General features: G+C 43.2%; 1 protein-coding gene across 2 annotated transcripts in view; it reads right to left on the reverse strand.

The window, feature by feature from the left end:
- Positions 1-815: 815 nt before the first annotated feature.
- The window catches only part of LOC134601012 (UDP-glucose 6-dehydrogenase-like), a 41938-nt gene continuing 27706 nt past the window's right edge, over positions 816-15047 (reverse strand). For both annotated transcript variants that reach the window (XM_063445426.1, XM_063445425.1), the window contains exons 8-12: positions 14448-14578; positions 13466-13605; positions 12190-12281; positions 11441-11551; positions 816-1085 (exon numbers count right to left, since the gene is read on the reverse strand). In XM_063445426.1, coding sequence (XP_063301496.1) covers positions 981-1085; positions 11441-11551; positions 12190-12281; positions 13466-13605; positions 14448-14578 — 579 coding nt within the window. In that variant the 3' untranslated portion in view covers positions 816-980. The remainder of the gene's footprint in view (positions 1086-11440; positions 11552-12189; positions 12282-13465; positions 13606-14447; positions 14579-15047) is intronic.

Below are 15047 nucleotides of genomic sequence, written 5' to 3' on the forward strand. Positions count from 1 at the left end.
ACTACTGCCTTGCTACAGAAGCTGAAGGTAAAGGTGATGGACTGGCCAAGCATGTTTTCAAACCTAAAACCTATTGAGCATCTGTGGGGCATCCTCAAACGGAAGGTGGGGTAGTGTAAGGTCTCTCACAACCACCAGCTCCGTGATGTCATCATGGAGTAGTGGAAGAGGACTCCAGTGGCAACCTGTGAAGCTCTGGTGAACTCCATGCCCATGAGGGTTAATAATAATGGTGGCCACACAAAATATCGACACTTTGGGCCAAATTTGGACATTTCCAATTAGGGGTGTACTCACTTTTTTTGCCAGCGGTTTAGACATTAATGGCTGTGTATTTTGAGGGGACAGCAAATTTACACTGTTATGCAGGCTGTACACTTACTACTTTACATTGTAGCACAGTGTAATTTCTCAGTGTTGTCACATGAAAAGATATAATAAAATATTTACAAAAATGTGAGGGTGTACTCACTTTTATGAGATACTGTATATACACTGAACAAAATTATAAACGCAACACTTTTATTTTTGACCTCATTTTTCATGAGCTGAACTCAAAGATCTAAGACTTTTTCTATGTACACAAAAGGCCTATTTCTCTCAAATATTGTTCACAAATCGGTCTAAACCTGTGTTAGTGAGCACGTCTTCTTTGCCGAGATAATCCATCCACCTCACAGGTGTGGCATATCAAGATGCTGATTAGACAGCATGGTTATTGCACAGGTGTGCCTTAATCAAATCTGCTATCTACTACCATAAAAAAAAGGATTCTGCTGTGTGAAGCTGGACATGGACAGGAGTTACCAGTAAGATAACAATCTCTCATATAATTTTATTTGTACAGATTAAACTTATTGTGAAATTTAATGGTGATATAAAAATAGGTATTTACAATATATAGTGTCCGCTTGCAGGCTGTAGGTGTGATGTAAGTTTTGGGGCGATAAAGCACTGACAGAAGTAATCCATGTGGGAAGTTATATTCTAACTTTCTTTGCAGGTGTAGGTTTTGGTCTCTCAGGATTGGGAACACGAGCTGCTGGTGCAGAAATCTGATATATCTTCTTCCCTATGGTTTCTACCTAGAACGACAAGAATCATTTTCCTTATAACAGGAGCTCTCCAAGTCTATTCAGAATATAAATATAATATATACCCAACCACGATACAAAAATAACTTTATAAAAAATTATAACAGGTGAAAATGAACAAGGCCAGGCTCCTATGAAAAAGCAAAATCTATGGTATTTTGGTATGTAATACAGACACTGCAATATTTTCGAAATCATCGGTTTTATCGGATGCAGGGGCATCGGGGGCACAGAGGCAATTGTCCCCCAGGCCGCCCTAAACCCAGGCCCGCTCGCATCCAGCAAAAAAAGGAAAAATCTGGCCGAGGACTCAGATTTTTCAATTTAATTCACTCTCCCTGCAGTCTGCAGCCAGTGGAGTCGGCTGGCCTCTTCCTGATGATGTCATGGGGAGGGGGTGTGACTTACCTGCTCTTCTCACAGCATCGCTGGGGAGTCTGGAAGAAGATCAGAGGAAGCCATGCCCCCTCCTACTGACATCATCAGGAAAGACCGACTTCACTGGCTGCTAGTGTATGCTGGCTGCTGCCCACCCCTCCCTGGCCTAAGGTAAGACTCAGGGATGGGGAAAAACACTTTAGTTTTTTTATTCCCCTCCTCAGCCCTGTCCCCTTAGTCAGCCCATGTCTCCCCTCAGCCACTGTCCCCCTTCCTCAGCCCCTGTCCCCCCCTCTCAGTCCCTGTCCCCCCTCCTCAGCCCTGTCCCCTTAGTCGGCCCCTGTCCCCTTCCTCAGCCCCTGTCACACTTCCTGAGCCCTGTCCCACTCCTCAGCCCCTGTCCCCTTAGTCAGCCCCAATACCTTAGTCAGCCCCTTTCACCCTTCATCAGCCCTAATCCCCTTGCTCAGCCCTTGTCCCCCCTCCTCAGCCCTGTCTCCTTAGTCAGCCCCGTCCCCTTAGTCAGCCCCGTCCCCTTAATCAGCCCCTGTCCCCTTCCTCAGCCCCTGATCCCCTTCCTCAGCCCCTGATCCCCTTCCTCAGCCCCTGATCCCCTTCCTCAGCCCCTGTCCTCTTTTGCCCAGTCCCTGTCCCTTTCCTCTGCCCCTATCCCCTTCTTTAGCCCCTATCGCCTTCCTCAGCCCCTGTCCCCCCCTCTCAGCCCCTGTCCCACCCTTTCCCTGCTCATTCCCCCTCTCTCAGCCCCATGCTCCCCACCACAGCCTCATAACATCCCCACTACAGCTCCTCTCCCCAATTGTGAAACCATATCACCCACACCACAGCCCCTTTCCCAAATTGTAGCCATCAACCTGCTTCAGCCCCTATCCCCCCCTACATTTCATAAACCTCCAATTACAGCTTATACCCTCCACTACAGCCCCTGTCCCCCCCACTACAGCCCTGCCCCCTTACTCTGCCCCTGTCTACTGGTTTTAAAAGTGTAAAGTTTGGGTGTATGAGTATGTGTGCAGGGCCGGACTGGCCCACCGGGATACCGGGAAATTTCCCGGTGGGCCGCTGGCACCTGGGGCCGGGGTGACCTGCGGCCGCAGGGAGAACTTGAAAGGCGGCCGCAGGGGAAGCTTTTCATGAGGCCGCTGGGGGAGCAGGCTCTTCTGGGGGAGCAGGCTGTTCTGTCTCTGCTCCCCCTCCCTCGCGCGCTAGAAAGAGACCGGGGCCGGAATATGACGTCATATTCCGGCTCCGGTCTCATTAAGCTGCGCGCGAGGGAGGGGGAGCAGAGACAGAACAGCCTGCTCCCCCAGAAGAGCCTGCTCCCCCAGCGGCCTCATGAAAAGCTTCCCCTGCGGCCGCCAGCACAGCAATCAGTCTGCCCACCCACAGGTACCAAAAAGTGTGTGTGTGTCTGTCTGTCTGTCATGCTGTGTGTGTGTGTGTGTCTGTGTCATGCTGTGTGTGTGTCTGTGTCATGCTGTGTGTGTGTCTGTATCATGCTGTGTGTCTGTCTGTCATGATGTGTGTGTGTGTCTGTGTCATGCTGTGTGTGTGTCTGTGTCATGCTGTGTGTCTGTGTCATGCTGTGTGTGTGTCTGCCATGCTGTGTGTGTGTGTGTGTGTGTCTGTCTGTGTCATGCTGTGTGTGTGTCTGTCTGTCTGTCTGTGTCGTGTGTCTGTGTCACGGTGTGTCTATCATGGTGTGTGTGTGTGTCATGCTGTGTATGTGTGTCTGTCTGTGTCATGCTGTGTGTGTGTGTCTGTGTCATGCTGTGTGTGTCTGTTTGTGTCATGCTGTGTGTGTGTGTCTGTCTGTGTCGTGTCTGTCTGTGTCGTGTGTGTCTGTGTCATGATGTGTGTGTCTGTGTCATGCGGTGTGTGTCTGTCTGTGTCATGCGGTGTGTCTGTGTCATGCTGTGTGTCTGTCTGTGTCATGCAGTGTGTGTGTGTGTCTGTGTTATGCTGTGTGTCTATCTGTGTTACGCTGTGTGTGTCTGTATGTGTCATGCTGTGTGTGTCTGTGTCGTCTGTATCATGGTGTGTGTGTCTGTGTCATGGTGTGTGTGTGTGTGTGTCTGTCATGGTGTGTGTGTGTGTGTGTGTCTGTCATGGTGTGTGTTTGTGTGTGTCTGTCATGGTGTGTGTGTGTGTGTGTGTGTGTCAGTCGTGGTGTGTGTGTGTGTTTTTAAAAATAGTGTTTTACTCACCTTTTTTTTTTTTTTCCAACGTCGTGCTGGTCTCTGCCTCTATGACTGAGATCATCAAGCTTGATGATCTCAGCCAATCCGCACTGACACAGGAAGCGCCTCTAGTGACCGTCTGAGTGTCTGTCACTAGAGGTGTCACTAGGAAGCAATGTAAACACTGCCTTTTCTCTGCAAAGTCAGTGTTTACATTCAAAAGCCTGCAGGGACAGGCTATAGACACCAGAACCACTACATTAAGCTGTGTGTGCGCCTGCTAGTGAGCTTGCTTGCTTGCATGTGTGTGTGTGTGTGTGTGCCTGCTAGTGAGTGAGCTTGTGTTTTTATGTCAATGAGCTTATGTATATTAGTGAAATTGTTTGTCTATGAGGCTGTGTATCAATGAACTTGTGTGTGTCAGTGAGATTGTCTGTGTCTGCATGTGAGTATGCTTACTGTATAATTAAATGTTTTAATCTGAAAGGACCAATATATTATATTAGAAAAAGCAATAAATATATATATATATATATATATTACTCTATTATCTGGGGTGGCAAGACATATCCTTACATATTACATGCAACAATATATGGCGCAATGACTTATGGGGCTGGCATAGATTTTTTTTTCCAGGGCTGCTTTGTATCCCCAGTCCGGCCCTGTATGTGTGTGTGTGTGTCAGTATGTCTGTCTATGTGTGTGTCAGTATGTCTGTCTGTCTGTGTGTGTGCAAGTATGTCTCTGTGTGTTTGCCAGTTTGTCTGTGTGTGTGTGTGTGTGTCAGCCAGTATGCTTGTGTGTGTGTGTCAGTATGTCTGTCTGTCTGAGTCAGTATGCCTGTAACCATGTGTCTTTCTGTGTGTGTCGGTGTGCCTGTCAGTGAGTGTGTGCGTGTGCCTGTCAGTGAGTGTGTGTTTTTTAATGTGTGCCAAATCAGCAAGTGTGTGTGTGTGCCTGTCATTGAGTGTCTGTTTAGGTGACTGCCCCCCCTCCCCCCTTCAATCAAATGGGAAAGGTATTTTTACTCTCCTCTTTCCTCTTGGTGCAATGGGCCACTTGACTGGATTTTGCCCCCCTAAGGCTGCCAGCCCTCCCCTGATCGGATGTGCCCATTATTTCACTGGGCAGATTGTGTTTTAGAATCATGTACTGCACAGATGGTGACATCATCCATTCATCTAATCTCCATAATAAACAGGTAATTATGAACATAACGGCACCATTAACTCAAATTAGTGTCATTTGATTGAAAGCGGCTGAAAAAGCTCCAAAGGAACTATAACTCCCACTAAGCTTTAAGGAACATTATAGCATTAGGAACACAAATGACATTACATGACAGGCTTCATAATTTGCATAATCTTCCTTTACTACTCCATAGCAGCAAAGACATATAGAAATAAAGGAACCAATCAGAGATAGGCAGAGAGTATAAGATACACCTCCCACTGAGTCACTTCCTCTTTCTTTGCTGTTCCATCACAAGTCAGGTCAGAATATTGTGTGTCTACACTTTGTTGGCTTGTTTTGTTATATTTACTTATATTGATTGATTTCTTTATTTTTCATACTGAAGCCCATGGAACAACGCAGTAGGAGGAGTGGGCCTTGACAGAGCCAGGGAGTGGGCAGGTGCTAGTGTTTGGGGGTTGGGTTAGTTTAATGGTGCTTGGGGGTGGAGACAGGGAGTATAAAGAGCAGCCATTTTAGAATAGGGGCCATTTTAACCAGAGCCTCTCTTACCTGTAAATTGTCCCTCCCACCCTCCCTAAGTTTAGCAGTACCGTTTAGTCACAGCGGCGGAACAGGGCGTAGTAAAAAATTGGAATTTGGCGTGGAGTTTGAACTGGACAGGCCGAGGTGTAGGCCTGATGGAATTAAGGACTGGTTGGTTCTAGCTCTTCGGTGGCGACGAACCTGGGGGTGTAGGGGTGTCTGAGGTACACCCCTACAGTTAACAATATGATGTGGGGCCTCTTTGGTAGGCCGTGGTTCAAGTGAATTGTTATTTGGTTATTTATTGTTCAATTGGTAGGGTCATTGTCAGGGGTACTGTGTGGGGGGTATAGTAATTTAATGTATAGTTGGACAATGACCCTAAATTATGTTAATTATGTTAATTTATGATAATTTAATGAATAATTTAATTAATAAAAGCTGTGGACTTTGTACTCCAACAGAATTAACTGTGTCCGTGTCTTACTTAGTATAAGGGTATAATACATGATGAATAACGTCTGTGCAAAAGGTTATATAAGGTTTGTAGCACATGCCGAATAACGTCTGTGCAAATGTCATGTATATGTATTTATGTTAGATTTTCTATCTGATAGTGGGGACACTGTTTTTTGTTTAGTATGTTATAGACTTTGGGGATTGGCTGTGTAAGCTACATTATCCCTATTAAACCCTTCCCACCTCTTCTGACCAGCTCTTTTTTCTGATACCCCACTACCCTGTTCTCCTTGTGGCTATGCTCGCCACTCCACAGGCACTCTCCCACTGCCACACACTCTCCTCAGGGAGGGCGTGTGGTGCTGTTGAAAAAGCCATCATAGGTGAAACGCGTTGTGGATATTTTAATATTTTATTTTGCATTCCTAATAAAGATATATTGGCTACTTTTAAACTCACTTTGATTGTGCCATTTAACTTTTTTACTCTATTTTATTTTTTACTATCGCTGCTTGGTATCCTGATTTTATTTCTGCCTGCTGAGTATTACTCCAAAGAAATCCTAGGTGGGGATTATACCACTTACGCCTGAGTCATTGAGCAGTCCACCTGCTCAATCATATGTGAGTACATAATTTATTACTTATACTCCTTTGATATTATTTTAAGACATCGAGCACTATCAATTGTCTCTCTTCTCTCCTACTGTCTACATACCGGTACGGTACTTACCTCTCTATACATATCCTATAAGCGGGGATTATACCACTGTACGCCATCCACACTAGAGCTGGTTCAAGCTCTACTGCACGTGAGTAGGACTACTTTAGACCCTGCTGTTATACTACTGATCCATCTATATTAGACGTATTGCACTATCATCTGTCTTTTCTCTTCCACCTACGTATCCTATAAGCGGGGATTGTACCGCTGTATGCCATCCAAACTGGAGCTACCTCCATTTGATCCTCATAGAGAATATTCCTCTACATAGGCCGTTGGCGTCCCATCAGGCTTTCTTAAGACTTTGTTTCGCTATCTCCTTTGTGTAAAGGTTTTCTCTTCTCAAAGATTTGTTACTATATTCTGGACTTTGTTCATAAGTAGCTGCACTACGGTGAGCTTTGGGGCAACCTTCATTTATTTTGTATGTTGAGATTTCCCGCTTGTCAGGCTGCGTTCGCATGCTTTTGTGCGCTCGCCTTCGTCTATTCTCTTAGTTTCAATCTACTGAACGCGTATATCTATACGCGTTTGGCGATTTGTATTTTTTGTCAGGTGTTCGCGGTTTGCATTGGTTCGTGCATTCGCGTACGCCTGTTTTAGTCCTTCAGTCTACCGAACGCGTATTCAAACCAATACGCATTCGGTGGTTTGTATTCCTTCCTGGTTCAGCCTTTTGGGCCGTTCTACTCCCGAACGCACATCCCTCAGCATACTGTAGTTTTCTCTTTGGGATCTTCGTTTCGCGAACGTACTTGTTCGAGTTTTTCTGTGTTCGTTTTTCTTCAGTTTGTTTTTTTTACCTACATTACTGTTATGTCCATAGGCTTGCGCAGCCTATTGCATAAGGGTGTCCACCCTAAAGCACAAACACACATGCCGCGTGTATCAGGATAGTCTTTTTTTTTTTTTCTCGGAATTCAAGTGTGGAATCAGTGCAGGAATTGGTTTCTGTTCGCCTTGCCTGTTACAGGGACCTGTTAAGGTTAGTACTAACCTAGGGGTGGTTCAACCCATTAACCCGGCTTGGGGTGAGCCCCCATATACTAAGCTGCAGAGTGGAGCTGTGCTTGCAGCCTTCTTTTATCTGGGTGAGCCACAGCTTTGTCTCTGCATACATTACTGTGGGTCGCATACTTGACCACCATACCCCCCTAGCAGTCCGTGCTACCAATTTGCCTATTTACTCACGAATCCTTTGGGTGAGCCCCAAGTATACCGAGTGTTATTGACGGAAGACTCACAGATGCCCTCAGACCTCCAGGCATTAAACTCCAGGCAGTTGCCACTTCTGTGGGAAAGGCCTTAGCCAAGGCGTTACCAGCCACTCAAGACACAGTCAAAGCAACTGCTAAAAGCTTCCAACAGTGAGACATCTCGGATGAGTCCGACTCCTCTTCCCATGAGTAAGGCCACCCTGCTAAATGCCATTGGAAAGGTGAGGGGTCAAAGTCAAAACCCACTAAGGGTAAGGCTCCACTAAAGAAGGGAAAATGTACACGGCCTGTGAACCCTCCAACTTATGACGCTTCCTTGGACGAGGAGCAGGATGTCCCACCATCACTATCAGCTTTTGATGAGTGGCAAGCAGAAGATTCCCATTCTGATGATAGGACATGTGACCGTGTTAGAATCCCTCGGCTTCCTGGTCAATTGAGTAAAGTCAACACTGACTCCAACTCAATGTGTGCAATTCCTGAGGTTCGACATCGACTCCCTGTCATGTACACTCCGACCTCCAATTACCAAAGTCGCGACAATATGCAAGGAGATACGGAAGATACTACGTTGGGATTCAATCCCACTCAGACTGCTGGCACAAATCGTAGTACTACTATCCTCCTCCATCCAGGTGATTTTCCCAGGCCCCCTGCACTATCGAGCCATGCAACGCCTAAAAGCTTGTTTCCTCTGGAAAACCCCCACTTATGAACAACCGGTCTCCATGACGGAAGAAGTCCGACAGGAACTTCGATGGTGGCTCGATTGTATGCAGGTGTGGAAAGGCAGAGTCATCTTCAGCAAATGACCGGATTTCATTCTGCAATCGGACGCAAGTCGATGGGGTTAGGGTGCCACTGATGGACAGACAGCCACGGGCGGAGTTTGGACCACAGAAGAACTCACCCTACACATCAATTCCCTGGAATTGTTGGTAGGTGCCTTTGCTATACGAAGTCTATATCACACTGTGCATGGACAATTTATCCGCAGTTCGTTCCATCAACCACTTATGTGGCATCACGTTCTCAGAGACTGACGGATCTCACAAAAGAACTCTTCGACTATTGCCTACCACGCAATATCACATTGGTGGCGGAACATCTTCCAGGAGAAACCAATCTGACGGCAGACTAGTTCTCTCTACACTGGAGGGACAGCAGTGATTGGCATCTGGATCCACACATATTTGCAACACAGAACAACCTTAGAGGTCCGCTCTTGATCGACCTTTTCGTATCCCGCACCAATCGCCAACTACCAATTTTCTACAGTTGGTCGCCAGACCCAGAGGGTGCAGCGGTGGACGCATTCCTGCAGACATGGCCTACCAAAGGAGCATATGCCTATCCACCATTGGCGATGATCGCGAAAGTGGTTCACTACATCAGACTGCAGGAAGTCGCAATTCTCCTGGTAATGCCCCAATGGCAGAGTCAACCGTGGTTTCCAGATCTCCTTGCACTGTCATACATGGATCAAGCTGCTATTACCAGACGATCAGATGATGCTCACAGATCCCATGGGGAATCCTCATCCCATGCTACAAGAAGGATTTCTCTCTGTAGTAGCCTGGATTCTTTCAGGGGTGCTTGGTGCACCGCTGACTTATCGTCATCAGCTAGAGATATACTCTGGGACTCCATGGGCACCTGGAACGAGGAAGTGTTACCTCTCCGCTTGGAATTCATGGGTCAATTGTTGTATGGGATGAAACCTCAATCCCTTTACCGCCTCTGTATCCTCCATATTGGACTTTCTTGCGTCCCTGTTCTCGGAAGGTATGTCCTACCGATCCATCAATGTCGTGCGCTCTGCGAGTTCAGCGGCTCACACCCCATTACAAGGGAAACCAATAGGTCAGAATCCCTTGGTTTGTAGAATACTTCGGGGCATTCAGTTACGTAGAACCCCTGCACCGAAATATTCCTCCCTTTGGGATGTGGCCCAAGTTCTTTGTTTCATCAAGGAGTGGCCTTCTAATTCGGTTCGGGGTACAGCGGCCTCTTCCACCTTCACGGTGGGGGGCCTCCTTATCAGATATATTGCTCTCAACAGACTGGTCAAGAGAGTCCACCTTTCCGATTTTTTGACTTTCGCCCGTCCTCCATTGCCATTTTTCTCTATTGCCTTAGCGTTAAAAATGCAAAATATAAAGCCTCCTGTCATGTAATAAAATGTAAGATTATGCTAGCTTTAGTGTTCTAATAATCTTTATTTTAAATAATGACAGGAGGCGAGTATTTTTCCCCCCCTTTTGAATTTCCCTCCCATTCAGGTGGGTTCGCACACTCGGGTAAGTTATGGATGTTTTATTATAGTACTGGTCGTTCTCTTATGACCACGTAATTGATTCTATGCACTTGAGATGGAAAGTTGGGGTTGTTTTTCATGTAGAGTTGATATATGTATAGATGTTCTATTTTAGGTAACTAATATTATTGTACTATGTTAATTTATATAGCTCACAATAGATTATGATAGAACTTAATTATTGTGCATCTTTCATGTGACTCATATTGTTCAGGTTTACATTTCATTTCACTAAAACGCTCTTGGGGTCTTTCAGCCTAAAAGACGCAAAGAGATCTTCCAAATCAAGCGAACAAGGATGTTTGTTGTTGCCAGTTTTGAATGAAATACAGCCGTTCTTCATCGTTCTTGGAATTGGAACTGTTTTCTTTATTCCGTATGGTTCTTCATTTGATAGTGTGACTTGTGATGTCGCTGTAATCAAGAAGAAGTGACTCGGTGGTAGGTGTATCTTATATTTTCTGCCTGTCTCTGATTGGTTCCTTTTTTTCTATATGTCTTTGCGGCTATGGAGTAGTAAAGGAAGATAATGCAAAATACTCACCTCCTGTCATTATTAAAAATTAAGATTATTAGTACACTACAGCTAGCATAATCTTCCATTTGTAACCCTACCAATATAGTGCCATAGTCCCTGTTTAGATGACAGGACCCCTGCTACCAGGGTTAAAAAAGGGATTTTAGTTACCTTTTATCCCTTGCAACACTGGTCTTCAACATGAAGCTCCACCTCTTTGGCTGAGATCATCGCGGTGAATGATCTCAGCCAATCCAATGCAAGGATAGTTTACATGCTAAGCAGAATGCTGCACAGCGCCAATCAGATGGTTTCTGATTGAAATAGGAGTGTTACTTTACTATTTCTCTGAAGTTCCTCTAGTGGCTGTCAGTATAACAGCAACTAGAGGCAAGTTAACCCCTTAATGAAAACATTTTCAGCTGCAGGATTAAAACAGGGGGACATGGCACCCAGACCATTTCATGACTTGAAGTGGTCTGGGCATCTATACATAGTCCACTTAAAATGAGATAATATAAAATAATGGCAAAGTGTGTAATAGGGAAAACTAAACTCAGAATTCTGGAGGAATTTAATTTGTATATGATTAATGTTTCCAGAACTCCTAAATGGCATTATCTTCCCATGCTACAAAGTTAACTTTTATCCATTATATGCACACACAGACTGTAAATACATTCACTGGCATGTATGCAGACAAAATCACTTTCCCTTATAAAACACATTTTACACATATTTTAAGCTGGCCGTGGAATGTGGAAAGGGGAAGATCTATACAAGCAGACATTTTTCATGCAAGTAATTAGCCATACCTGGAAACCGATTTGTAGTAAGTTCTTATGTAAACCATCTAAAACTCTTCTCCCATCGAAAATAAAGGCAGGTTTTAACATTTTCCCATAGATTCTCTGGTAGTCAAGATCCTAGTTAAAAGGATTGCATTCAATTTAATTTCTAATGTAGAAACATCACATACTAGGAAGAAATCATGATTGATAATATCACCTCCCATTGGTGTAACGGAATCCCCATATTTGTTTGCGTAGATGGGAAATTTTGAGTAGCCTTGCAAGATTTAAAACAATTTTTATTTATTCTTTTCTGTGTGTGCGCTGTTCGTTTAATCTATATTTTGTGGATATGTTCTTAACAGCAGCACTGTACTGAGAAATTTCTCAGTGTGCACCCCAATTCCCCTTTTTTCTGGGTATATTTGGAATCCAACAAAGATACCTATTGGGTTGAGCACTCCGCCCATTCAAATTGGAGGTGAAGACAGAAAGCATAATTTTGGGGAGAGTCTCTGGAAGCAGTTTAAGCAGTCAGTAATGCAGTTAGCATGTTTATCTACCATATTACATATTGGTGTAGGACCAACCGATATTGAGGTACTTTAAAGTAGTGGTGGGCTTAACTCAATATGGCCATGTGGTGTAACTGAATCCCCATGTTTGTTAGCTAAGTGTGTGACTTTAAGTAGCCGCCTTGTAAGATTTCAAAAAGGTATTTTACTTTTTTGTGTGTGCGCTGCTCCTTAATATGTATTTTGAGAATTTCGTACCTTGAAAACATCCCATTCAGTGCAAATCACCAATGCATGTGTATTTTCACAAGCTTCATATGGCTCCGAAGCAATGGTTACCAACTCAGACACTACATCATCAAACAGAGAGTGACAGACAGTGAGGGTAATGGTAAAAAAAATAAAAAAATAACAAAAATGCCAGCTATATGATATTTAATACATCTTGAAGTAAGCACGTCTTTAACTTAATTCATGACCAGGGGTAGTTGACATGTGACATAGGATTTGCAGATGTAAGAGGACAAGGCTATATGGTGAAGTAACACCAAAGCTTGAGGAAAAAGACAAGCTCAGGCCCTGAATTTTAAAAATCTTGACTATTTGGTAAATAGTTTAAAAAAAAACCTTGACAATGCGAGGTTTAACCGATGTAGTGGCTTGCCAGTGCTTGCTAGACAGTTGCCACATTTAAAAGTTAAACAGTTATTTTAACCTCTTTTCATGAAATTTCATGACTTTTGTTTTCATCTACAAGGCACTATTGTACCTTAGTAATTAGGCCCCTCTATAAAAACCTATTAAATAAGTTAAAAACTTAACCGCAATCCAACAACGAGCAAAGCTGCACATACAGACTTGTACCACTATTACCACTTCTAAAAGCAGAAGTCGTTATGGTGGTTTGAGTAGCCCTTTAAAAAAGAAAAAAGCCTATGTGGGTCGCTATGACCCTCATATAACTGTAGGGAGGTCACAAGAGGAGTACATGAGGATATATAATACAGCTAAAAGAATGAAGGAGAGAAAAAAGGATACAAATATATAATAAAGCACAAGACAGAGGAGGAGAGAGTAAAAAGTTATGAAAATGCCTCTCCTAAAGTGGATGGAATGAGACTGAGCAGTGAAGCAAAGAGGTAATAAGGCCTATAAAATCGAAAATTAAAAATGCACTTCTTACCACTATGTGTCTCTCCTAAGCTTCCATATCCCTTTTGTTTGTCTTTCCTAAATTCTATTACCCCCTTTGAAGGACCTCAAAATGTAAAGAAATATGATTGTGAGGGACAGAGGTGGGGATGCATTGCCACACAGTACGTAATTGTCCAGGGTTAATGTACTTTTTGACAATCACCCTGTGACATAGAATTCATTTTTTACACACTATATATATATATATATATATATATATATATATATATATAGTGTAAATATGGAGGTAATGTCACTGTTTACTTTCAGCCATAAACATCCTTTACATATCTCTGTATGAAGATGATAGCTCTAGAATCAGTTAACATGTTGATTATACCTCTCCCTGGATTGTCCCCCGATACAGATGGATGAGAAAGATCCCGTATAATTTGTGCTTTTGTTACTTTTGGATCATAGATTGATAGATGAGCCCCTTCGTCCATGAGATATTTGCACACATGAATACTGGATGATTCCCTTTAAAAATAACACCGGGTCAGTAGGCATACACACTCCGAATTGGGTTTATTAAAATCATTTTTTTTTTTTGCATCAAACATTGCAAAGAATATTTAAAACTGGTTCATGTTCAGAAAACCACAGTTGCGTATGTTTTTTTGTTTGGTTCTATTTTTTAAAACACCTTTAAATAAGACATCTAGGAAGGCATTCTTTACAGTCACTGATGTCATTTTGCACTCAAGTATCACAGTACTTTCCTAATTTACATCGAGTGCATGACGTACTGAATGTTCCATCCCTCTTTAAAGTGACATTATGAGCACCCAGACCACTTCATCTCATTGAAGCAGCTTGGGTGCAGTGTCCCTGTCCTCTGAGCCCTGCAATATGAAACATTGCCGTTTTAGAGAAACTGGTATTGTAAAATCTGACTTGGTTGATATATACGTCTTTTGTATATATAGTCTTGGGCCAAATGCTCGCCATATTAATATATGTCTATATTAATAAAAAGTACTATTACGCAATCTGACTTAATGTTTCTTCAGGTTTATTCTTAGTTACTGATACATATTAAAACAACAAATGATGTTACAGGATAATGGACATTCAACAGCAGATGGTAATTGCTGGACTTCTTTACATCCTTACATCTTTACATCGAGAGAGCCAAGAGACAGAGACAAGAGCGCGACCTCGTGTCCCTCTGTTACTATATATGTGCCCATACTGATGTCATGTATTATTAGTACAATGAAATCAAGAAAATCAAGGAATCAAATTTAAATTAATATAGTGGTCATTGATAATGAACCTTCTATTGAAAATGTCTTGTGATCACAAAATGTGACAATTACCTTGTGTCTCCTGTATCTTTCTTGAAAGCAAATCCAAGCAGAGCTATCTTCTTGTCAGCTACTGTATTAAAAAGGCAGCTTACAATGCGGGACGCAAACCTGCGACGCTGGTATTCATTGATTTCCAGGACCTATAAAATGTAATTAGTCAGTTTATTACAAGTTACATAACCTTATATAATCAGCCACTGCCTGTGAGGATTTGACTGTTGGAATTCCAAGATAATCACCTCCGTACAGCTAGATCTGACTGCAAGTGGTTTCTACAGCTAAACTGTTTTAGGACCTATTGTCTTTAGTGTACAGTTGCTTACTTAATAGTCACCACTAGGTGTCACTCTATAGTATGTACTTCATATAGTTTTGCACACAAGTAAATCTCTTTAACACTATAATATTAGGACTACAAACCTGTGTTCCTAATACTATAGAATCCCTGTCCCTAGTTATATACAGCCCCCTCTCTGTGTGCAATAAAAAAAATAATAACATAAAGGTTTTACTTACCTTTTTATCGGCACTGAGTAAGTATTACCTCTGCAATACTTACCTCTCCAATTCCCGCAATATAACAGCAATGTTTTATCTTGAAGGGGTGAA

The sequence above is a fragment of the Pelobates fuscus genome, chromosome 3 (assembly GCF_036172605.1).
Source record: "Pelobates fuscus isolate aPelFus1 chromosome 3, aPelFus1.pri, whole genome shotgun sequence".
NCBI classification, from domain to species: Eukaryota; Metazoa; Chordata; class Amphibia; order Anura; family Pelobatidae; genus Pelobates; species Pelobates fuscus.